Below are 26,821 nucleotides of genomic sequence, written 5' to 3' on the forward strand. Positions count from 1 at the left end.
ACCCAAACTGCCATCTGCTGCGTACCAGTGTGACCGCAGCAGCATGACTGAAACATGAATCACTCTCACAAGACTCGAGAGCAAACCTGGAAATAATCAACAGCACAGCCAGCGGTCATACATTTCTATTCTCTATACATCTCTTGTTTTTCTCCATCACTGACCCTTTACTCTGACTTAGAAAGTCCTATTCAGCAAAGTGATACTAATAATAAACTTTATTTATACTTATCATTCACAAACAGCAACTCAAAGTTGTCATGTGATGATGGACAGGACCAGAGAAGCTGCAGCTGGACTCACAGACTCAGACCTTTTATAAAGTCTGGCTTTGGTCCAGTAGATTCAGTGAAGGATGGTTCCAAAACCCTTTCTCCCACATTTCATTTCTCTAGGAATCAGCCTGAATTTCTTTATTTATTTTAGTTTATTTATTTATTTTGATATGACAATGCATTTCAAAACAAAGCATCAAACTAATGTGTTGCACAACGAGTTTATAGCTGTTGCTAATCCTCGACTCCTGTCCCTAGTTGGGCTTTTACATGTGTAATGTAATTAAAACAACACAAAACAGAACACAATGATAATATTATCTGTAATTAGCTAAAAATAAACATGTTCAGTCTAAAAAGAGAAAAAAAACCAAAACAACAACAACAACAACAACAATCTACAAACATTCCACCAAAGACAATTAAGATTAGATACAGTTACCTAGAAAATGGGTTTGCTCTGGTTTGCTTTTAGCAGCACTGAACCTTTGTTGTGAAGGAATTTATATCTGGAGTTAATTTGATTGCAGTTGGTGATGTGTTCTCAGCCCTTTATAGAGAAGGATGATTGTCCAGATGTAGATTTACAATGTGGTTTTTTTTTTACAGTTGTCATTCATCATGCTCCTAGTTGCTATTACTTTCTTGCCTTTGGATATATCTGGAGAGAGACTGGGGCTAAACTATTGATACATTTATAACCAGTTTGTAAAAACAAAGATGAATAAAGCTCAAACTAAGTAGATTGTATTTTTTCAGTGTGGGAAAGTGAGCATCGACACAGTCCTGTCTCTGAGCTCTGCAGCAGCTCCTTCCTCCTCGTGGTTTCTGCTCTGATCTGTTTGTCAGCTGTGAGACCTGATACAGACAGGTGTGTGTCTTTACACATCATGTCCAATCAGCTGAGTTTACCACAGGTGGACTCCAGCCAAGGTGGAGAAACAGCTCAGAGATGTTCAGGAGAAATGGAGGAACCTGAGCTAAACTTCAAGAGTCAGAGTAAAGTGTCTGAATACTTATGTCAATGTGATATTTCAGTTTTTACTTTTTAATACATTTGAAATATTTCTAAAATATTGTTTTCACTTCGTCATTATGAGGTATTGAGTGTTTTTCTTAAACACTTAAAACTGAAACATGATCAACTGAAGACTGAATGAACTGTCTGAGCTGAAGTGAAACACTAACCAGACAAACAACACGACCACCCTCCCTCCAAAAGCTGGTGTGGTGTGCACACTGCAACTTGACACAACCTGGAGCTGCTGAATGTCCCACTGGCTCCAGGTGCATATCCCCTCCCAGTCCCAGTCCCAGTCCCAGTCCCAGCCCCAGTCCCAGTCCCAGCCCCAGTCCCAGCCCCAGTCCCAGTCCCAGTCCCAGCCCCAGTCCCAGTGTCCCCCCCTGAGGCCCTGAACACCCACAGACTGAATTGATGTCACCTGGTAAGTAATTGAGTGCGAGCGGCTGCAAAATGCAATGAGGAGGAACGGGACAGCACTTACCTTGACACCAAAACATATTTTGTCCTATTTTGGGTAAGTGACCTTTGATGTGAGATGACTGACTCCCTCCCTTTGCTCCCTGTTTGTAAACAGAATAATAATGTAGCATCAGATCTGATGGTCTGGCGCTGAGTCACTGAACTCTTTGTTTATACTCACATGTAAATGTTAACGTTTGTGTTTGTGCCGTCCATGTTTGTTTGTTCTTCTTATTTTTTTCCATTTCATGTTTGTATACCATTTTTTTAATGTTTCATAGCGTCACAACACTATGAACTGTGGGTAATTCCCTCAGGCAAAGACCTCAACCTGTCTGCTAGAGAGCCCTTATGCACTGTGTCCATGCAGGTGGACATTGGGATTGGGCCTGAGTCTTTGTCGTCCCAACCCTGATGAGCAAGTGGACACAGGTGCACTCAACCACCTGCTGCAACAAAACACCACCAAACACACACCGCAACATGTCTGGAACATTTACCACAACACACAAAGGAATTAAAACATTTAGCAAACACGTCTCAGTTTGACATCATCTCCTCCTCCTGGTTGTTTCTTCCAGTTATGGCCAAAAACGTGTTTTGTGAGGTCACAGTGACAGAAGTGATGACATTCCTTCTGGGTGTTCCTGATATATTGCATTCACAAGAGTCCAAGTGGACATTAGAAGAAAGAAAGACTCTCAAGGCATTACTGAGATATCATGTAAACAAGGCCAAAACAGCGTTTTGGGAGGTCACCACATGCTTGACCTTTGACCTTTCACCAAAATCAAATCAGTTTATCCTGTGAATGTTTGTGCCAAATATGAAGAAGTTACATCGCTGAGATCATGTCCACGAGAATGGGACGGATGGAGCTCTGACTGTTGCCGGCGCAGAGGAATAAAAACCTATAACTGAACCACTTTACAACAGGAACAGGAAAAAACTGTCGAAATTTTGATTTTTTTGGGGGGTTTTATTGTAAACAAAAACTTCACATCAGAGATACATGTTCTGACTGAAAGAGTTGAATATAAAGGCAAACGAATCAGTACACTCACTGTATGCTGAGGATACATCACAGCAGATCTTAAACACTGTCAGGACAGATTCACCACTGACAGAGTCAAAGCTACACTGCACTGCTACTGCTGCAGACACACTGTATTTAAAAAGTCATTGAATCCTCAGTGTCCTGCACTGATTCACAACAGTAACATGCTGAATACAAAGTGTAATATTCATAAAAATATACAGTAAGTCAGAGTGACACTCTGACGGAAACAGATGATTCATATCAGACTGTCCGACGACTACAACATGGTTTTTTCTCATTTGTTTTCTAATGAAGTTACAACAACAATCAGTGGCTCTATAAAAATGAACCAAAGGAGTTCTGTGAATAATTATGAGAACAAATTGTTTGATTAGTGTTATAGGAGGTACTAGTTTACCTTGCCTACACAACCTTAAATAGCACCTTAAACGTTCAAAGATGTAGATCACGGCTTCATTCAGTGAATTTAGAGATATCAACTCAACCAACGTGACCAAAAGTTGATTGTCAATAACTGACTGTTGATGAATATAATTCTTCTGTCACATGTGATCACCTAAAGCACAACAAAGCAAAATCAACACAACCCTTTTCCATGTCAGGCCAGTGCCGGATACCAGTTTATCTGGCTTCATGATATCTATTAGACTGAAGGTTTTTGTGAGTAATCCCCCTGCTGCACCAAGGACCCATTTCCTGACTCGACTCAAGTCTGTGGTCGAGGTGGATACAGGAGGTGTGTGGGGGAGACTGGATACGCAGAGTGCTCCAGGGTCTGACCTACATGGAGTTTTTTATCCAGTGGGTGTGTAAGCAGAAGAGCCTGATGACTCAATTCAAAGGAAACAGAGGAAACACAAATAAGATAATAAAAAAATAAAGGGCAAAGTTTGTAGATATGTCAGGCCGAGCAGAGGTGAGGTGTAACTGCAGAGATCAACAAAGTTCTTCCAGTTCATCCGGAGGGGAACATGAACGTCCCCTGGGCTACGATGTTAGCGTAGCTAAAAAGCACCACTGTTCACACAGGAGTTGATATCTGATATCTGGTAATATCATTTTGTAAGGGGGGGGGGGGCATGGCTCACTAGCGCCCCCCTACAACATTTCAACAAAGTAGCCCTGTTAGTACGTTTCACATGGATGTATGAAATTTCTCGCTTTAAACACAGATAATTCATCAAAATTAGATTTATTCTAAATTTCTGACGTTATTCTCCAACTCTGAGCTGTAGTTCACGCTAAAAGTAAAGAATTGTCAGATCCTGTTTTTCAGCACGTTAATACATCAAAGTGGTAACAGGTAATGTTAATGTATTACTGTTACTATTATTATTAATAGGCTATTGTTATTATTGTGTAGTTATTAGTCTGGTTCAGAGGCTTAGAACCAGACAAGTGTGGAGCAGGTGCCTCCATCCTGCAGGTCTGAGACAGCTGAACCACGTGGATAGTTTTCATCTATGCATTTTGCAGATTCATTCAGAGCTGAACGGTGTGAACATATTGGTGAAGGCATGTTTGTTTCTGCAGCAGTGTTGGGGGGTAATGTAACACTTAACGTATCATTTTATTAGTAAAGGATGCATTTTGAAGTTCACTAATGGCTAATCCCTCTAACAGACAAAACCCACTGGAAGTGAACATCACCTCCGCTGCTTCTCGCTCATCATAAGCTTGCGAAAACAAGCTTCGACATTTTCCAACAATTCCAGCCCTTTGTTTTTGTTTGTATACATAATCTTGGGACATAGAGAAGAGGGATCAACAAAGATCTTCATCCACTGCAGTAAACACTACACCTCCTGTCCCACCACTACATCATTTCTTCTTTGTTTTCTGTTGTTTTGTTTTTTTGTTTTTATTTAACGAATCACTACAGAGCTTTCAGGCAAATTGTTCCCTCAATTTTCAACATTACTCAAACAGAGTTTTTCCTTCACTGCTCAGGCCTGTGTGGGGCAGCAGTTAGCCTCTACCAGGAAAAGAGAAATTCAACTCCCAGTAACTCCAAAGTTGTTATATTTATATACGGTCGGTTCTGCTGGCTAACGTTAGCCACTAGTGAGCATACCCAGCAAAATAACAGCAAAATAAATCCGGCCCATACTTGGGCGACATGCTTGTTTTCTTCTGGCCCAGTTCCTTGGCCCAAATCTGGCCCATATACAGCATGATTGTCAGATGCTACTTCCACATCTGGACCAGTTCTGGCACACACACAGAAAATCTTCAAGCTGTCAGTCAATACCAGAGGATAAAAGTAGAATCTGCCCAGATGTGGAAGTACAAACTTAGGCCGAGGACCCAGAAATATGTTGGCAAAGAAGTTTCATTTTGCTTTCTGAGAAGGAATCAGCTCGTTTTGCTGAGGTGAAGGTGTGTGAGGCCGGACCTCTGTAGTAGTGGTGTGCAGTCACTGGGGCTAAGCTAGCAGTCAATGTCTCATTTCTACACATGTTAAATACAGAAGATATAACAAATGAGTGTGGAGGCTTTGGAGAGTTTTACACACACCTATGACATTTCTGCTATGTAACAAGTTATGTTAACTAATTACTTTTGCTGTTGAGTAATTAGTAAAGTATTGTTATTACTTTTTCAATGAGTAATATGTAATTTTTCAAAAAACTTTGTGTAAACAGACACTAAGCAGACACATGTCAACAATCTCAGGTTCCTGCTGGTATTTCTGCAGGAGAAAGGAGCCAGGACTTTGTGCGTCTGTTTTGGGTGCAGTCATTAAGAACAAATATAATTCTATTTGCATTCAGACCTGGTCAAACACATCGTACGGCCTAGTTCCTTTGAGCATACTCAAACCTTAAATAGGCAGTTTGGAAGTGTTCTCTGCTGCCAAACACGGTTTCTTGATGGCAGCAGGTGGTGGTGGTTGCCAATAGCTTCGTCTTCAGGACAGACTGGAGGCTACAGTGAGTTGCTATCGGAAAGTGAGGAGACCAGCTGTAGCTAGCTGGTTAGCATGCTAACTTCAGTAGAAGAAAAGATGTGATAGAGACAAGAGTTAACATTGGTGTTTGTTTCCACCTCTGGAGACAGATGTTGGTCAGTAAAGGAATTAAGTTTGATGCTGGACTCACAACGTTTCTTCTGGACTGGTAAGTAAACAGTTGCTAATGCTAATGTTAGCCATGCAGGGATAGTAAAACGTATATATAGCTGCTTAAATGCATGCCTCAACTTTGCTAGTAAACGAGTTTTTACTTCATTTGTCTCATTTTTGTCTACTACACACATTAAGTTCTTGAACCTAGCCTAATAATCCTGCTAGCACTGTTTCCAATTTCTGGTGGCTAAATATTCTTTCTACAACACAATCGATGCAATTTTGTACTATTAAGCATTGCTATGGACTTGAACCTTTCAACTCACGGAGGCCAGTGCAGCAGTACTGTTCCTCTGAGATCTACAATGGAGTTTCTGACAATTTTAGGTATTTGGGTTTGGTTTGGGAACTCATTCTCATCTCAGACTGACCAAATCATTCCAAAAGTAAGCAGCTATTGTATGACTCGAAATCATTTACATCACTCCATTCATTGCAAATCCATTGTTTGCTAAAACAATTTGGAGTCAAATACATCTGCCTTAAGTATGTAAATAGCCAGAATGTTCTGTTTGGGGAATTGAGGTCAAAAATCAATCCATGAGTGTTTGCAGATATATGTGTATGAACATGTTTAGACAGAACAGCCAAAGAAATCCCTGCCAACGCTGCGGGGGTAGCCTTCCACCACCTTCAGCGCCACAGGGTCAATCTTCCAATAGTGTGGCCCACTCAGGAAATTGGCGTATCCTGTCAGAGGGCAAGAGAGGGCAACCATGGATTTACAGATAAAAGAAAAACAGGCTTTTACCAGTCATTAGAACAGAGGTAGAGAAAACTGTAGCTTTTTTCTGAATTCCTCACCATATATGTCCTGAAATGCTGCATCAATACGACTGGGCAGTCCTCCCCACTCATGCATGCTGTGAGGATGGACGTCATCGACTCGATTCTCCTTAGGATTGAAGTTCCAGTAAGAAGTGGACTTGAAGAGGTAGACCTTCTCTTCCCATTTTAAAGCTGCTTGGATATCCGTTACAGGAAGACCGAGCCGCTGCACCGAATCCGGTCCTGTTATCTTCCTCTCAGCATCAAACACCCAGTAGCTGTCACCTGTCACAGTAAAAAGATGGAATAAAACTCTAAATTAAGGTCTCTACATTTAATCTCTGACACAATCTGATCTGGCCCAAAGAACAAGGCAACCAAAGAACTTTAAATTAATTCAAAGAGTAACTTAATAAATTAAACTTATAAACTAATAACTAATAAACTTAAGACATTTTGGCCTTGGTATGATTCAGATGTTATTGGCTGGACCGCAACAGGAGGGGCAGCCCTATAAACATGAATGTTCATGAATGACTGACTGACTGAGTGATACAGTTGAGTGATGAAGTTATATCATTGGTTGACTGAGTTTTGGACTTACTATCCTATTGGCTGTTGCTCTTTCAAAATGATTTGGCCTGAACTGTTCGTCACCAAGGGACATTTACAGTAAATCCAGTTTTTAACTCCCGTATTTCCTCAGAAAGTGACCAGTACTTCCTGATTTCACACATAAGTAAACAAAAGCATAACAACTGTCTCTAGTAGCCTAGATTTTATAAGCTTATAATAGTTAGCTAAGTTAATTCATGGTAGCTCAGTTGACTGAGAACTCCAACTGACCTCAGTGCACACTGTATTATACTACAGATCAGTTGTTTAAGTCATAAGCTTTCTTGCCATATCGGTGACACATTTGTTTTTAACCTACACTTTGACTGACAATGTAACTCCTTTTACAACTTTAACTACATTTTAACTATTACTTCAAATTTTATAGCATTCAACTGCAAGTTTTCAGCAGCAAGTACAATTTTCAGGTTTGCTTCTGTATCATGACCAACCTTGGAAGAACCAGATGTTGCCAGACCTGTCTTCATATGCAGCATCAATGTGGTCAGGAATGCCTCCCCAGTGACGTGAAGCCAAGGCTGGATAACCAGCTTGTAACTGCCCATCACGGATGCGCCAAACATATCGAGACTTAAAGAAGAACAGCTCCCCCCTGATCATGGACACTGCATCAAAGCTTGTTCTGCAGGCGTCTGGCTGCGGCACAACAACATACACAGCAGGTATATTTTTGTCTGTGGACTAAAATGTGAAGTTGCAAAACACAAAACTAGTGTTGCTTTGAGGTCCTTTCCCAATATCATTGTCATACCATCCCAGAGTCAATCTCATTGGTCTCCAAAATCTCGGGCAGTGTGTGCTGAGGGGGGCCATACAGATACTGAATCCCCCTCTTGTCGTCCTCACTCAGCTGCAGAGGGTAGGAGTCGCTGTAGAAAGGACACATCACAGCATCGGGCTCCAGAGAGTGCTGTAGGCCCAGGACATGGCCGAACTCATGAGCTGCCACTTGCAGGAGATCAGTGCCTGAATGGAAAAGCAAAGGATAAAGGACAAGCACATTAAAATTAGTAGCTGAGTTCATTAATGTTCTGAAATCAAATGAGGAACTCAAATGAAGCACACAGAACTGCAGTCACAAGAATAACCCTTTAAAAAAGATTTTCTTCATCATAAAACAAGACCTCCCTTTACCTCAAAGTAGCAAATTCACTCACCCACATCGTTGCCTAGTGTCCATTGTTCATCATAGTCAAAGTGGACTTCTCCCTCTCTATGTGTCCGGGGGAAAAAAGCATGGGCCAGGATTCCTCCAGGACCATCGAAAGGTAAGGAGTCCCCGTGCCAGTACCTACACAAGTACTCCTTTTATTGTGCACAAGTGAAATAGTGATATCACACATTTCTGTATGTTTAGCATGTTGGAAATCCAGGTGGCAGGATTAGAGACAAAAAATTATTTTAAATTGCATAATTTAAAGATTTTAGAATGCCTCATCTGTCATCCCAGGGCTATGATGCAACAGTACCTTCTTTCTTTTTATGAAATGGTTAAGTTAACTCACCAGTTCAAAGTTTATTTTCAAGAAGCATGAAAAGTGAAAAAGACCATTGCTTTGATCAGGGATGGGGAGAAACCAACATCAGCTGGCAGGACTGGTGTGTGGTTGTCCCCACACAGTGCATGGAACCCCCGAGTGATGCAAGCTGCAGACCCTTTTCCTCTGTGCTTGAAGAGAGGGACCCTGCAGCACCCAGTCTTGAAGGCCATAACAGACACTATCTTGAGTGGGATTAGCCCCTGCAACCACCTCTGTCCAGTGAAAAAGATAATTGCTTTTGTCAGGGATGGGGAGAAGCTAACATAAGCTGCAAGGACCACTTCCTACTTCCTTCGACCTAGTAGCAGCACCACATGACTGGGAGCTGAAAGTCATCCTGGGGAAGTAACTTAAGTCCCCAGAAAATGCTTCTACAAGGTTCTGATCTCAGAAGTCTCCAAGAAGATCATTCTCTTAGAACTCACTGTTCCCTTGGAGGAACACATTGAGTAGGCCAACAAGAGAAAGACAACAAAGTACACTGAGCTAGTGGAAGAATGCTGGGTCATCTGGGTGGGGGTGTCTGATGTTGAAAGACCCAAAACACCCATTGACCCCGGGAAACATCACTGATGATTTGTCACACAAGATAATGTATTTAAAAAATAAAACTGTATATAGGTCAAATATACAGTACCAGCGGTATTGTCCATGTCACTCTCGTCAAGTAACAGGACAGACAGACATCTGATCTAATTCATATTAATTTTTATTATTTGGTATTTGGGGTGAGGTAAAAAAAAATATTGTGTGCTCTTAAGCATTCAGTCCATCAGTTTAAAATATGGAGCATCTTTATCATTTTGTTACACTTTACAGGACGTGCTTTCTTGACATGACAGGATGAATGATTGCAACAGATTATAACAGCAGTTATGAAAGCGAGTTATGAAGGTAACCTGAACAGGTCAAGACTCAAACTAAAAAGCTGCTTGGCAGAGTAGTAATGAAACAGTAGTGTGTAATGTGGGAGGATACAGTATGAAGAAAGACAGTTGTTATGACATGGAAGTGTTGTAAACCAAAAGCCAAAATGTCTAGTCCGATCTGATAAAAATGTAGCTGCAGGCACGCTATTAAAATCCTGCCAAACAATTCCTGCCAAACAAGTCCCGCTTTGCGTTCATTCATGTTTGTGATCTGCTCTTGATCATGGCAGGGACACATCTGATTTAGTTTTTCCCGGGTCACTCTGACAAAAGAAGATGAATGGAAAACTCTGCCAACTGTGGGCCTGTATTTACACTTTCTACAGCTGGTTACATGCATTTCTCAACACTGAGTTTACACAGTCAACACAACACAAGTCAGTGTGGACTACACTCTGGAGAACGTTTCATTGCTTTGACATAAAATGCATTCAGTGACCACATCTTTGGAAATTCAACTGTTTTCGCACTAAAACTCAACCACCACCAAACATACCATCCTGAAACTGTTCAAAACCTAGCATAACACAATTACTCTAAAGTAGACTGGCCTTTGCTACATTATGCTACATCTAAAAAGAAATAAAAAATTAAAATGCTTCATTCCTTGATGACCTCATTGTATGACTTGTTCCAGGTGAGGAAGGGGCAGGTGAGGCTAAATCCAGAGGCTTCTGTAATTGTATGAGACGGTTTGTTCAGTTTGTTTCGCCGTTCTCCCCCAGTGTTTCACAGGTGGTGTTATTTTTCCTTCCACCTGTGACGCTCCTCCCGCTTGTCTTGGAGGTTTGTCCTGGCCAACCTCAGCATGCCTCAGCTGATGTAGCTCACCTGGGCCTTCCAGACTATAAAAGCTGGCACATACGTCACTTGCTCTCTCCTTTCAACTTCTGATATCCATTTCCTTTTTTGCCTCTGCACACACAACACCCCCACATCACACATGTCCCTCATCCATGTACTGCTGATTTCCACACCCCATTGATAACTTGTCTTACCTCTTAGTTATTATGAAATGCTTATCTTTAGTTAAACCTTTCTGTGAACTCCCTTCTTGTCACTTTCACTGAGCCTCTCCGAACCCTTTTCCTCATGGAGGTGGATCAAGTCTTTTGGTGCATTAGAGCATTTGGATGTTGTGCTGAGCTGCATGTTGGTAAAGAGTTTTGAAAAAGTAAACTCAGTATAGAGAAATGTGGGTTACAATTCCCTTTCTCTGATGTGCAGCAGTGTTTTTATTTTAGATGGTTGTTGATTTAAAGCTCCATACTTTCTCCTCTCCTGTGTTTTATCTGAAGTGTTGATCCAAAGAACCAAAAACCATCTCAGTATAGTTTTACATCTCCTTTCTCAGGCTTCTCTCTGGAGCTCTAGCAACAACAGAGTCATCTGATAAAAAAAAATCAGATTTCAGGTAAAACACTCAGAGAAACCAAATCCTGCAAGGTTAGATGGTGGGCCCAGGTGGGTGGGGTTTGGTGCGTGGCTGAGAGGAGTGACTGGTTTGTTGTGACATCACAAAGTTCCAGAAGTCCTGACAGCTGGTTTTAAGGCTCAGTTTCTGAATACAGGCTGTGTGCATTTCTCTGTGGACTGAGGCTTAGATACTTTCACAGTATTAATATAGAACCTAGACCTGATCTATAATCAAACAACACATGGACAGAGACATGTAGACTATATGGACCTTTAATTCCTTAAAGACGCTTAAACATACTTCCTTTATTCTTTTAAGGCTTTTGCAGAATAACTTATGAAAATATAAGAATTAAATAAAGAAGAGACATTGGGGCAGGCTCTGGTAAATCCTTGTTTCTGATTGGCTATGATGAAGGGGTCTTGTTCTTCACTTTAAATGTAACATGTCTTTCTCCTAAATTGGCTCTTCAATTCATTCTCTGATGTTTGCTGTATCATAGTGTCTGATGGTGCCTATAATCAACCTGACTGTCTGCTGGTTGTTACCTGTCGAAGTCAATAATGATGTCAGCTTTCTCAGTGGTGACCTCTCTGAACCTCAGTGGAGTCACTGCACTCCAGACACCGAACGCCTCCTGGAAGACACGCCGCACTTTGTCCTCACTCATCTGCCAGGGGAAACGCATAATCCTATTGGACACACACACACACACACACACACACACACACACACACATAAACACACACACACAAACATAACATGCCGTATTAGAGAGCACTCATGAAAAACATATTTGTATCCTATAAGAGAATTCCTGCCAAGGATGTGATGTCAACCTTTCGACTGTCAATATCTGCCGCTAAGATTTGGTCTCATATCCTGTCCACTTCCTGAAATGACCTTGTCAAAATTCTCCAACAAATGGAATGACAGGTATGACCAATGAAATCATCACTACCTGTTTGTGGACAGTAACTGTCCCTCCACAGACTTATTATGTGTACTTCACTGTTGTTGTTGTTGTTGTTGTTTGGTTGAAGCCAAAGAATAATCAATAAACCCTCTTCCCTTCTTTGAGTTATAGATCAGTCCCATGTGAACACACAGACATGATGCACATAGTTTTAGATTCAGCAGGACTTAGTCTTTCTCTTCGACATCATTTCCTCCTTTACGTACACTGGTTTCAGAAGATGACCCCTAACTTTATTAGCACGCTTAATTGTGCTGCTGGTTTAATCATAAATAAATAAAACCGCCACTGAATGCTTCTGTAAATGATTCAGCTTTTCACTACAATCTATCCCAAACCTTAACCAACAAAACAAAACTATAATATTTCACTAACCTTAACCAAATCACTTTCCAAATCATTTTGTTGCCTGAACCACAGACGGGACTCTGGATGGAAACCCTGGTCTGATGGGGTGACGGCTGGTGTGCTTATACACCTGCCATTCACAGTATCTAGCAAGTTAAAAAGTCTCTGAGGGGTCCATGACCCCGTGTCTGTATGTACTGAGTTGGGAGTGAGACTGTGCTGATCATAACCTACCAGAAGGGTGGGCATTTCTAAGGAGCTTTAATATTGTTTTAAATAAAAGAAATAGTCAAATTATGGATTCAACCAACAGTAACAGATTATTTATCATGCTAATAATGTCATATTTAAAGGTTACAGCTAAAAGCATTGTTTTAATTCCAGGCTTTATGAAGACCCTCCCCATGTTGAGGCCCTGGTAAGCGGTGACCCCTCACTACATCACACATGGCTCATGGCAGTCGCTTTCCTTAGTGCTAATCTCATTACATCGTGCTAACAGACTGGTTAGAGAACGGACTCTTTCTTAATGTGCAGCTGTGTGGACGAGCTCAGACACGACACGCAGGACGTAATATGAACCTCTTTACCTACAGCGAGCGCCACTGACGGCTTGAAGGGACTCCCCTCACCCCAAACAGACGGTGAGCTGTTTGTGCTGCTGTGAGAGGAAAACGCACAAAACTAGTTCAAATATCCTCCTGGTAGTTTATGAATTTCTGCTCTTTGATACAGAGATGACGCTACAATGGTATATGTACAATGGTGATGGAGTGTTTGGGGCTCAATAACTCGCTCACTGTGTTTACTGTCTCAATAAACTCCACTAACACAACACACACTAATCTTCTACATTTGTGTTGTGATTGAAGCACAGACCTACACCAGTGATGTTTTTAACCACATTAGCAGCTGAAGAAGGACATTAAGGTAAACTTGTAAAACACACAGTGTTAATGTTGGTTTACAATTTCATCCACGGGAGCCACAGGCCTTGTTGCCTGCTGGTTGTGTTCACAGAGGAGCCCAGCTAAGGCCAAAGCACTGAAACCTGGAGGTGGATTTCGTTGCCTCCTTGATGCCTTCAGTCTTGCTCTGGTGGTGTTGTTTGCCGACTCATCACCTCTGCCAACGTACAGCTCCACACAGCTGCTACCAAGACTCTTGGTCTTGTTTTGTTGCTGTTGTTGCTTTAGATTGCTAGTTTGGATATAAGCCTGTATACGTCAGTTTCTCTTACTCATTCAAGGGGAAAAAGATTTGCATTGATGCTCCACTCTGTCCACTGGCTGCTGCTGTTTGTTGCAGGGCACAGTTTACGGTGGGTTTATCAGGGGTTTTTTTTATTATTGAAAACAGCTGCCTGCTGCTGCAGAGCAGAGCTGAGAACACTGAACCAAAACAGTAATGTTTTGGGGATGTGAAACAAAATGAGCTGAATGACTCTGAACACTGAGAGTGAGGAGGTAGTTCTCTGTTGGTTTAGCAATATTAACAACCACTTTGTCTTTGTCAATATAAGAGTCATTTAAGTATTTTTTAAGATCAAAGTCATCTTTTCTAAAGTCATATTATAGTTGAGCTTGTTTTTTCTGTAAATCTAATCCTGTAAGCGAAACGCCTGCATGAGTGACTACAGTTAATGGAAGACAGTTTCACAAAGTGCCTCCTCTCTCACACAGACACTATACACACTCAGTTAGACCAGCAGAGACTCTTTTCTCAGCCTGTCATCACATGCACCCAAACACAGTACTGCAGTGCTGACTTGATGCACAGCTCATGTTTCATCACACTGACCGTCCTGGTAAACACATAAATAACTAACTATAATAACAACTAAGCTGTGGAGCTTTTAATTCCAGGGTGATTCCATGTTTTACGAGGCGGCTACAACTCTGCTCATTTCGCTGCTTTGACAAATTAAACTACAAACAGTCTGCACCACAAGTCCTCGTGCCTGTGGTGGAATAGCTAAAATGTAAACACATTCTACTGTGAGTAACCATTAGCTCGCCATCTCCACCCCCCTCCCATTCTGGTTTCAGATGTCCATACCAAACTAAAGCCATCTGCTTTGCTTTGAACTCCTCTCACATAAACTGGGTTTGTTTTTCTGGAGGTCATGAAACCCTCAAGACAAATTACAGAGAGGGGCTGTCTATTAGCTGCAGTGGAGAAGGAGAGACAGTTAGACCTTTAATGGCACAGATTTCCATGGAGCTAAATAATCTTGTACTCTGTAATCATTTTAATTTAAAATGAGTATTTATATTGGAAACATGAATTATTCCACTCACTAAATAAACCCAGAGAAACTAAAGTCAGCCTCCCTCCACACAGACCACTTGTCTAATTATATAATCTGTGCATGTAGTGCAGCATGTGCAATCATGATTAAAAGGCAGTGACCAAAGCAGTGGTAAATAACTACATAACTTCATAAACCAATGCACTCACAGACTGAATATTTGTGTTTCTTCTTACTTGTAAGTGAGGTCAGTCTTTTCCCAGCGTCCTCCAAACAGAGCAAACCGTTTCCTGCGCTGCTGTCTGCTCAGGTTCCCCTTCTTCTTTAAGTTGTAGTACGACAGGTCAACCTTCGTTAAGGCGGGAAAGTCTGGGACCCCACAGCGGGGGCGCTTCCAGAACTCTGTGTCATTTTTGGATGTCGGTACAGACATCACATGGTACTCTTCATTTAGTGTGTCCTGCTCATGTCGGCCCCTTTTCTTCAGGCCGACGTGACTGTGGCTGTGGGGCCATCCCTGCAAACACAGGCACAGTTATTGAGATCATCATACAGTCTTTATTAGCAATAATACTGATTTAAAAATATAAATTTTCCAACTGGGCATTACAATGTGAATTTATATGCTGATGATATCATCTTCTACATCCTCATCTCTACCACAGACCAGACCTTCTCGAGGTTACATTCTTCCCAGACTCTCTTTTATAATAAAGCTTCTTCTAAACTCCAAAAAGATGAAATGTGTGCATTAATGTTTTTGTTGATGATATTTGAGAGGAAAAAAAAATGTAATTCCATATTATAGGAGTGGAGACTCTCTTAGTTTTTCACCATTTACACTCAGCTTTCCTGCCTCTTTTTCTGAATTTTTACAGATGCAGCATTTCTCTGTGGTGCTTTTTGCTTGCCAGAAGTTAATTTCATTCTAACAGGTGCAATGACACCAACAACATTCACTATTTTAGAATTAAACTAGAATCAACACCTCGTAGTTGTTTTCTTCTGACAACCAGTCAAGTTGTAGGAAATATGGTCACAGTCTCTCCTTCCTGAGTTATAGCATTGAATAATGACCAGAAGTGTTTTTGGAGAATATTATAATGTCACAGTGAAGTTGACCTTTGACCTTTTGGGTATGAAATATTATCACTTCATCATTTTATCCTATTAGACATTTGTGTTAAACTGTGTCATAATTAATGTTTGAATTCATGAGTTATGGCCAAAAACAACTTTTTTGAGGTCACAGTGACCTTGACCTTTGACCTCTGGCCACCAAAATCTAATCAGTTCATTGAGTCCAAGTGAATGTCTGTGTCAATTCTGAAGAAATTCCCTCTATGAGATACCACATTCAAAAAGGAAAAAAACATATCCTGTGAGGTGGTGTTTTGTGAATTTGTGCCAAATTTAAAAGGATTCCCTTGAGGAGTTCCTGAGATATTGAGTTCACAAGGTCAAAACTGTGAACTTGAACTCTGACCTTGGACCACCAAATCTAATCCATCCCTGAGTGTGAGTGAATGTTTGTGCCAAACTTGAAGAAGTTCTGTCACGGCATTCACAAGAATGGGACAGACAGACAACCTGAAAACATAAAGCCTCTAGCCATGGTTGTTGCTGAACCCTGATAATCTAATAATAAAGTTCTTCTACTGCAAGCTGTTTTGAGCTGTCGTCAGCGCACAGGCATAATTATTAGGAGATCATCAACAGAGTTGAGGTAGGAGTTGGTGACAGGTTAAGGGCCTCCATAAACAGTGGACCAGCATTCTCGCTTATATATCGTTTGTTTGTTTTTCTTAACGTATTCTGATCTTATGTGTCAGGAGTAAGAGACATTTCAAAGAAAATGCAAAGATGATCAGACGGAGCAACATCAGTAGAAAGATGACTTTAGACCCTTAAATCAAAGGTATGGCCCTGGTTGTGGATGAGCCCAGAGACATTTGAGTCAGTCCAAAGGTGTCAAGTAAGTTATAAAGTTCTTCAGCATTGTCGTCATTGGGGTTGTCAACATGAATGTTGAAATCTCCTAATATAGATTAGTCATCGAAGAAACTGGCAGAATACTTTAACGGTCTGTTTATAATCAGGAATCAAACACAGTGCAGTAGTAAGAACAGCAGCAGGATACCATACCATTTCTTAACCTTGACATTAGCTGGATATCTCATCTGCCTGTCTCAATGGCTCTGTCCTCAAGTCTCTGCTCCCATGTGTCGGGTAGACACAACTATTTAGCTTGTTCAATACACTTTACTTTCATACCTTCAGAGTTCCTGAATTATATCGTGTCAAGATGAACGTGAATGCTAGTTTCTAACTTAAACCTTAAGTTACAGTTTAGCTAAGTAATGTTAGCTAGTATCTAACTTTAGCCTTAAGATACTATTAAGTAATTACTTCTTATTACTACTTACTATTACTAATTACTACTGTACTTAAGTACAATTTTGAGGTACTTGTACTTTGCTTGAGTATTTCCATTTTATGCCACTTTATACTTCCACTCTACTTTTCAGAGGAAAAACTCTGTAAAGGAGAGTAAAGGACTGTAAAACTTCAGTTCACTGAAGCACTGTACTGGTTTCCTTTTCCCCCAGAAAGAAAGTTGACCCCCCTTATCATTATATAACTCACACTCTGCTCCAGATGACACCTGCCTAAACTGAAACACGTCTGAAAGCATAACAGCTACTCCTCCTCCTTTCTTACCAACTCTGGGGGCTTCAATGAAGTTAAACATCGTCCTCAAAACATCATTGGTCCCTGTGTGCAGTGTGATGTGTTTCACAGTTGAATGTGCAGCCACAATATGCAGGATTCTTCCTGTCATATCAGAGAAAGTATCCATGGGAAAGCAGTGTATTTGGCTTTCCCTGTAGCCTTCTACTTTCTGATTTACCCCTCTCTGTGAGATGAGAGGTTATCCAGGTCATCAGACAGAGACCCAGGGACCTGCAGTAGTTGTACGTTCAGTTTTTCAGGATGATTGTTCCTCTCTCTCCCTTTCGCAGCTGTCCACAGCTGAGGAGAATGATGATGCAAGCCCGCCAATCTCAACAAAAATCTCGGGGCACTTGGTTCTGCCCATCTGCAATCTCTGGTGCTGAAAAATGAAACTAACATGGAAGTGCCAAAAACTGCAGTTCCCCACTAGAGTCTGGCTCCAACAGTGAGTCAATTCCCATAGACATCATAAAATGTCCAACTTTACAGCAGAAATAAACATGTTTACAGCCTGGTACAAAAACAGTTTTGATCTCTAGAGCTAATTTCCTCCTTCATGACACCTGTTTATATAACTCACCTGTTTACATTTTATTGAGGCTTAAAGTTATGGAGAATTGAGAGCGTGTCACTTTGAGTGACAGGTGTGTTTCTGTATGATTGCTTCAAACCAGCATACAAGTCTCACATGCCCCTCCTCTTTTGGATTATCTAGGTGTTAAGGGCGGAGTCAGACACTTCAAAGATGGCGACGGTGAGCAGCTCACTGAACTTCTGAAACCTGTGAGTGACATCAAGGAGGCTACATCCATCTTTATTTAGTCTTTGGTTCTGCCTGTTCCTCCCTTTCCTCAAGGAAATCATTTACTGTTAGAGCTCCAGGGATGACTGCCACTTTTAGTTTTTATCTGGCTCACAGTGCTCCTGTTTCTTCATAGTCTTGTTCATGCTAATTAGCTGTGTGTTAGCATGCTCCTGTCTGTTGTTGTAAGTTCCTGGTAAAGTGGTGTCATTCATGCACAATCCATTTACCTCCATGTTCACTTCCAGCACTGCAGTCTTCAGGATTAGATTAGTATCAGTATGATGACATGAGTTGACGAGTGTCTGTGCTGTGCTGGGTGGCTCCTTACACACTGAAGTCAGCTGCTTGTTCGACTTTGTTTGGTTTCTGTTTTGCTGATTCAGCTGTCCAATCAGACTATGATTGTTGGTACAGTTCAGGATCAGATCTGCTGAGTGGGCTGTTTTAACCAGAAGACGACAACAAGCTGGACCAGTGTACTACTGTAACTGGGATTCAGACAGTGGAAATGATGGGGTGAGAACTGTCATGTAGCTGCTGCTCTCTTGTCTTGTCTTGTCTTGTCTTCTTCTTACATTGCTGAGATAAAACTGATTAGTTATTAAAAAGGTTAATTCTTCCCATGGTCACACAAGAAGCAACAAAAACATGGTAACAAAACATGGATATTGTTACCTTGATTCATTCTGTGTTTTCATCTGCCATCAGACCACCTATAGTTTCAGAGCTCTGAGCCACTGTAATAAAGCACTTGTCAGAATGAACTCATGATGTATGAATCTAGATCAGAAAAGTACCACAACCACTAATCTGTCAGCTCAGAAAAACACCTGCACTCTTTGTTCTGTGAAACTAATGGAGAAACAAACAGGATCATTTTGACTTAACCTCAATCATGTGACGGAGTCTCCTCCACCCTCTGTAGTGTGTAAATAAAGAGTCTGATTTATTGATTAATGGTCCTTCATGACTGAAAAGCAAATAAGAAGATCAATGAGAATATTTTCGTGCTCAAGCAAAGCTTCAAAAGTGCTCTAATGTGAAAGGATTATGGCCTGACATTTGTTCAAATACAAGACAATCAAAACTCCCACTGGTCAGCCTTAAAGCAACAAAGTCTCTGAAGTGAACTCAGGTGTGGCATCTGGGCCAAATCCAGCTGTTTATGAGAGGTGGGTTACTGCTTAAAGATGGGTAACAAATTCAAGTTCAGTCCCCAAAGCAGTCATAAGTCCATGCATAGATACAGTACATTCATCTGTCCCTCATATATAATGTACACTCTCTATACACTTATTCAAGGATAATGAAGCTAGAGCCTCTCCTCACATGTACTGGTTGAAATGGGCAGCGAAGGTCATGTTTCAACAGAGCAAAGAGCATTCAAATGCATCTGTGACTAACCATGTAAACTTTGATTTGAGACCTGTATGTTTTTGAAAACTGTTGCAACATAGTGCAACACAATATTAAAGGGGTTGTTTTTAAGTTTTCTCTGGCGCTGAACATGGATTCTTGCCGGGAGCAGGTGGTGGTGAGAGCTTCAGCCATAGTTGTGTTTACAAGACGAGAGATTATAATACGTCCTGTGAGCAGCTATGTCTTCAGGACAGACTGGAGGCTACAGTGACTCGCTGTGGGAAAGTGATGAACCAGGCCGGGGCTAGCTGGTTAGCATGCAGACTTCAGTTGAAGAAAAGACGTGATTGAGAACAGAGTTAGCATTAGTGTTTGTTTCCACCTCTGGAGACAGCTGTTGGTGAGTAAAGGAATGAAGTTTAAACTCACAACATTTCTTCCAGACTGGTAAGTAAACAGCTGTTAATGCTAATATTAGCTATGTAACAATAGCAAAACTCACATTTTTATATATATATATATATCTAAAGAGCCATTCCACTGATTTAACTCATGAGGTTCAGTTTATCTGTCATGATTGGTCCTACTCAGCCTTGTGAAAACATCTGTATCACGCCTTTTATGGCTCTGAAGTTTTCCAATGCTCCAAAAAATAACCCTGATTAAGTCATCAGGGTTATTATCTCATCTTTGGCTTAGGACTTAAAAGCTTTGACATTTGACAACTCACTTTTAACGATTGAGCTTTAAGTTTGAAAAGTCAGCATTTAGGAGCAAGTGAGGGTCTAATATAAGACCCTATGAGCTGCAGTACTGTATGGGGAGTGAAGGATCCATAGATAGATAGATAGATAGATAGATAGATAGATAGATAGATAGAGAGAGAGATAGATAGATAGATAGGTACTTTACTTATCCCCTAGGGGAAATTTGTGTGTCAATTAGCTCTTTGTTGATAATAATAATAATAACAATAATAATAATAATAATAATTATTATTATTATTATTATAATTATAATAATAATAAATAAATAAACAATAATAATTAGATTAGTTCACTTCCTCTGGCTGAGTGTGTTGTATGGCCTGATTACAGTGGAAACAAAGGATCTCCTGAACCTCTCTGTTCTGCAGAGCAGTGAGATGAGACGTTTGCTGCATCTGTAGCTGTTTCTCTGTCCTGCCAGAATGTTGTGGAGAGGATGATTGCATAACACTAAATACCTTTAATTAATAGAAATCTTTACAATTCAATACATATTTATTCTTTTAAGAGTTTTTTTTAACCAAAAGTTTAAATTGATTTTAGGTTGTTATAAAACATATATTTTCTTCCTTTATTACATCACATACTGTATACCTCCATATCTGCTTTGCAGAACTTTAATGAAGCTATATGATGTTTACATTGACTGAAATGTTAAGATGCTAAGTTTCAGTGGCTGCACGAGTTAATTAAACAAAAAACTTCCAGTTCTCTTTTCCATAATTTGATGCTCATTTTAAAGTTATTTGTATATTTATTTATTTAATTATTATCGTTATAATCATCTTTATAATTATCATTGATTAATCAGTTTGTCTATAAAATGTGAGAAAATTATGAAATATAACTTCAAAGAGCCCATGTGACATTTTCACATTGCTTTTGCGTTTAGCTCATATTCAAGTCTGGCAAAGAAAAGCAGCAAATCTTCAGCTGCAGAGGTTAACGTGGCTGTGGAGGTGGGCATGGTCTGCATCCAGCTGCATGACAGAGAGAGGTGTGGAGCTGGCTCAGGAGATCAGTGCCAGGTGAGCTGATTGGACAGCTGCTGCTTGTTGACTAATCACACTCATTAAATGCAGTGGCGTGATGAACCTCAGCCACGCTGGTCCATGATGCTGTTAGTTGAACTGTGTTGACTGGTCTGAACAACCAGAGGCGCACAATTGAGAATTGCATATGTGTATGAGCAGTTGACACAATAAAGGATGGAGGGAACTCGTGGCAGTAAGACCTGCTACTGTCATCTTTGCTTGAAAACTGAAACTGAAACATTCTTTGCAGGTGAATCTGATCCTTTCAAATCTAAAAGTGAATTTCACATTGAAGCTAAAATAAACATGCTAGAAAGAACAATGCCTGCACCACATGAGTGCATAACAATGGAGCTGGTGTTGGGTCGGGCCACTTCAACACAACTGAAGCCACAGGCTGAGCTGAATGACAGGCAGCTCAGTTTAAGTTGAGTGACAGATGTGAGGCAAGATCGTGGGCAAGCAGCAAGTTCTCATTTAGAAGGCACAAACAAAATGCTCGAAACAAAGCTCTGTGTATGCGAGGGGAATCCTGGAGATGGAAGCAACATGTCACCACACGATAGTGCGGTTGCTGCATCTCGCCCCAAACTGACGTGCCTGAGCATCGACCAAAATTAAGCTCTTAGCCCGACTACACAGGGGAGCATTGTTGTTTCATCTAATAGGTGGCATCTGTTACAGTGTGGAGTCTTTGTTGATGTCACTCAAACATGTAAATACAATGTGTGCATGCAGGTAGGGACATGCATGTGAAAAACTGCACCACACACACACACACATACACACACACACACACACACACACACACACACAAATCTGTTCCACAAACCCCCATAAAGCTCCATCACACTCAATGAGCAGATGTCTGGAAATTCCCTGTTCAGTCATGACATCAGGTTGTCTGCACCAGCATACAGGGAGGTTATGAGCGGTTTTCAAGGATGCTGATCTGACATTAGTGGGGATGACTAACCTCACGACTCGCAGTAATAAAAGTGGGCAGAATCTGATGTGACTCCCTAAACCACCACTCTACAGATGTGATAAGATATGCTCTCGCAGACATTCTCTGGCTTATGAGAAGTCTTAACCTCAGATATATGATGCACTTGGTAGAAGAAATCTCTCAAGGGTAAATATTTAACTACAGAAAGTCCCAGATGTTTTTAGGCACTCAATGTTTTGCACACAAACCGGCTGATTATGCCAAGTGGAGGGAATGTTTGCAACATAAAGAGGATTACTAGGAATGGAGATGAGAGGCTGATCCTCCACTGTAAACATCTCTCACTAAACCACCATCACGCTTCATCCCAGGTTTAAACCTTAGAACTGGTCTTATCCTTCACTTCCGTAAAGGTTCCTTTAGTGGTTTTTAATGGCGGTTTATGAAAGTAACATTTATTTCACGGATTGTAGATTTTACTTCTAATATTCTTAGTTTATATACATTATCTTAATTTTCGATTTTTTGGCAAAGGGCACTCTGTGAAATCTGGGTTTCCAAAATAGAAGGAACTTTTTCAGAAAATTCAACAAAACACGGTTGTGAATGTTCTGTGTTTCCATTGAGTGATGTTATGTGAATAAAGCTGGTTTTCTCCTCTGGTGATATCGTTCCAATTAAACCTGACGACACATTTCCAGCAGTCTGCCTCTCAGTTGGAACTAGCTCTCTGGGGTCTGATAGGAGCAAAGTAGAGGTTTCTTCCCAGGTGCATGAAGAAATGACCCTGATGAATGCCACAACCCGAAACATGTCATTGTAATAATTAAGCTCTTCTGTATACTGCAGGTGTTGCTGGAGTTTTGACCTCTTTCACCTTATTCAACGTACACAAATATTTTTTAGTATGGGAATGGTAGGCCACGTTGAATGTTTTGTATGTATATGTCAACTCCAATGTTAAATAATTTTTGAATTAATGTATTGCAATGTGGGTTTATTAATGAACATGACACATTTGAGTTTTCTCAACTTAAATGTTTCACTTGAATGATAAAGAATAATAATAGATTGAATAGAATAAAAATATAAAATCCAGTCACTGTAGCTCAAAATGCTAGAGTGACTGTAGTTGAATAGTTGGGCAACAAGTTGATTTTACTGCAGATTTTAAGTACAAATAATTAGGCTTTTAAAGGAGCGATAAGTTTTGCTACATAGCTAATGTTAGCATTAACAGCTGTTTACTTACCAGTCTGGAAGAAACGTTGTGAGTTCAGCATCAAACTTCATTCCTTTACTCACCAACAGCTGTCTCCAGAGGTAGAAAGAGACACCAATGTTAACTCTTGTTTTGCTTCTATTTCTATCACGTCTTTTCTTCTACTGAAGTTAGCATGCTAACCAGCTAGCCCCATCCCGGTTGGACTGTCTCATCACTTTTCTCATAGCAACTCACTGTAGTCTCCAGTCTGCCCTGCTCAGAACACGTATTATAACCTTTTGTCTCGTGAACACAGCGACGAATCACTTGTTAGTAAACAGCTGTTAAACACAGGCTATGTAGCAATAGCAAAATTTACAAAAAGCTACTTTAAATTAAAGCTCCCATATAGTATAAAGGTAAAAGTCCATGTGTTGTGTGATTATAGATCAGGTCTAGGTTCTATATTAATACTGTGAAAGTATCAAAGCCTCAGTCCACAGAGAAATGCACACAGCCTGTATTCAGAAACTGAGCCTTAAAACCAGCCGTCAGAAATTCTGGAACTTTGTGATGTCACAACAAAGTAATCACCACTCTCAGTTATGCCCCAAGCCCCGCCCACCTGTTCAGACAGGATTTGTTTTCGAAAACAGTCAGCCGATCAGAAGAGAGGTTCAGAGCCTCCTCTCTTCTGATTGGCTCACTGACCTGTTGTTACTAGAGCTCCAGAGAGAAGCCTGAGAGAGGAGATGTAAAACTACACTGAGATGGTTTTTGGTTCTTAAAACCACAAATATATCTTCTGATGGATCAACACTTCAAATAAAACACAGGAGAAGAGAAAATATGGAGCTTTAAATTGTTACTCCCACTCTATTAGCATTCAAGTCAGTTTCACTCAAACAAATTAGTTTCTCCATTATCAAGTGAACAGTGTATGGGTTTTTATGTAAAATCTTAAAGTGAAATGTAACTCATAACTATAACTAAAATAAATGTAATGGAGTAAAAAGTACAATATTTTCCTCTGAAATTAAGTGTAATAAAAATAATGAAGTGGCAGAAAATGGAAAAACCCAAGTAAAATCAAAGCCTCAAAGAAAGTACAGTGTAAATAGTTTCTATCCACTACTCACAGAATATGCTGATAAACACATTCAGGTACACCAAACTAGCAAAGTGAACATAAATTATTCACTGTCAGACATGAGGTGAGGGTTTAATCCCCATACACGTGCTGACAGGGTCTGAGTGCCTGTTAAAAAGATGCATCTGTCAACAACTAATCTAATTTAAGTCTATTAAAATCAAGCATCAAGGATCTTATAATGAATAATAATACTCGATATTGATGCAGTGGCAGGGCTGGTTGTTTTCTGCAGACACACAGAGGGATGTACAAAGAATAGTCTGTGTGGTGTTATTCAGTCACTCAGTGTCTGTTCGCCTTATCTCTGTCTCGCTCTCTAAGTAGCTATCTGCTGTTTTCTCTTTTTCCCCTGAGTCAGCAAACAAGCTCAAGTTTTTAACCTCCACCACTTGCCAGACGACTTGCCTCTGCCTGCACAATCTGACTCTCAGTCATGCTGTTGACAGCTAAACCGGAAAGTAGGCATGCCATCCATCAAGCTGCACAAAGTTTCAAACACATGTACACATATGTCTGAACACATACAGTACAATGACATAACATGCATAATGCTTTACTGTTTTTTTTAACTGTGATTTAATGGTTGTTTTGATTCAAATTCCTTTCCTAATAAAGAAAGTACAGTACAAGCATACTCATCCACAACAGAATTGCAGCTAAGGGAGCACTGTCTCCCAGGGTTAAAGGGGATTTCAGCTGTCAGATATTTCATGTTAACAAACCTGACCTGTTGTCAAGTCGACCATCACAAGGTTTGGACAAACGTATCTTTAATAACATGTTAACTTAAGCTTATGTTGCAGAACAAAAGCATTTACAGTGACAGACCTTTGTTTGAATGCAGTCTGGTAGGAATCTGAGAAGTTTGAGTTTGTGATTGTGCATTTAAGTCCAACAAAACGTAGAGCACAACATCATTTAACTACTTCAGGTTTTAAGAAAAACAGGTCATAAACAGTGCAGCCGATTCTAGTTGGATTTACTGACTGCAAACCACACTGAATTACTTCATCCACATGCAAACACACAGAGCATCTTCATCTTCTGTTGTCCCTTAGCTCTCAGTACTGTATCATCTCTGGCATTGCCCCAAGCTCCATCCGCGTGCACGAAGTTTCCTCTAACCTTTGCGTTTGGGTTCGGGTACAGGGACTCACCTGGAGCTGCTTGGACTTGCTGACGGTCCTCCGGTCGTGTACCGGCAGGCACTGGACGCAGAGGAAAAGGTGCAAAGGCAAGATGCTGCCGCAAAACACGACAGTCCGCATCATCTCGTCCCGGACTCCCAGACTCAGAGTTGGCAGAGCGGACAGAGGAAGAGCTGCGGACGGAGGAGGAGGAGGAGGCTGTGTGGAGGAATGAATGACTGCAGGGGGATCCTATACCCGGTCCTCTTCCAGCGACACTTTTACGAGCTCCCAGCTCAACTACACTACACACGTGATTTAATTTAACCCCTTTCACTCCAAACAGCCACTAACGGAAATGAAAAGTTGCTGAATTCCTCACCCGAGGAAGACTGCACAGAAATGCCCCGAGGTGAGGAACTGGAGGAGCTGCAGTTCAAGTTTTTAATTACTTCATAGAACAACTTCATGTTGTTGGTTGTTGGTAACAGCTGTAAGTATATGATTTGTGTAATTGTAAGGTGTTCCTGTCGGTTAGTATTGTGACTCATTACAGGGCCTCAACTGTCTCAATTATCAGGATCCAACAATGGCAGAATGAGTCATTTAATTATTAAGTATAATGTGATCCATCATTAACTGTCATTATTCATTAACTTATTATCACACGATGCATTTGACAGCACTGCCTCTTTCTTCACTCAAGTGTCCACGACATCAACCGCAGATTTGATGATACAACTATAAAGTCGATCATCTAAGGTGTTCTGGTGCCAGGTACCCAAAGGAACCACCTCATGCTTGAACATAGTGGGGTTTTTTTTTATGGCCAATCCATGACTAGCACACAAGTCCAATAACAAAACGCCGCTCAGG

At 40.7% G+C, this 26,821-nt stretch overlaps 1 protein-coding gene across 1 annotated transcript; it reads right to left on the minus strand.

Annotated features, from left to right (window-relative positions):
* Positions 1–2,716: 2,716 nt before the first annotated feature.
* Positions 2,717–26,212, minus strand: LOC111648078 (stromelysin-3-like). The gene is made up of 8 exons (XM_023397835.2): positions 25,976–26,212; positions 15,048–15,328; positions 11,785–11,928; positions 8,507–8,640; positions 8,101–8,315; positions 7,781–7,985; positions 6,750–6,998; positions 2,717–6,635 (listed from the first exon to the last, which is right to left on the minus strand). The coding sequence occupies exons 1-8, from the start codon at positions 26,087–26,089 to the stop codon at positions 6,520–6,522; spliced, it is 1,458 nt and encodes a 485-aa protein (XP_023253603.1). The 5' UTR covers positions 26,090–26,212; the 3' UTR covers positions 2,717–6,519.
* Positions 26,213–26,821: the final 609 nt, after the last annotated feature.

The sequence above is a fragment of the Seriola lalandi genome, unplaced genomic scaffold, assembly GCF_002814215.2.
Source record: "Seriola lalandi dorsalis isolate HSWRI2012SDOR001 ecotype SW California unplaced genomic scaffold, Sedor1 jcf7180002054939, whole genome shotgun sequence".
Lineage (NCBI taxonomy): Eukaryota > Metazoa > Chordata > Actinopteri > Carangiformes > Carangidae > Seriola > Seriola lalandi.

What these genes read in the sequence shown, in the direction of transcription:
- LOC111648078 (XM_023397835.2), bottom strand. Translation starts at nt 26,089, where the DNA reads ATGATGCGGACTGTCGTGTTTTGCGGCAGCATCTTGCCTTTGCACCTT. An exon ending in GCAAGTCCAAGCAGCTCCAG is followed by an intron (nt 15,329 to 25,975) that starts GTGAGTCCCTGT and finishes CTGTGTTTGCAG; the next exon opens with GGATGGCCCCACAGCCACAG. An exon ending in AGCATTTCAGGACATATATG is followed by an intron (nt 6,636 to 6,749) that starts GTGAGGAATTCA and finishes GCCCTCTGACAG; the next exon opens with GATACGCCAATTTCCTGAGT.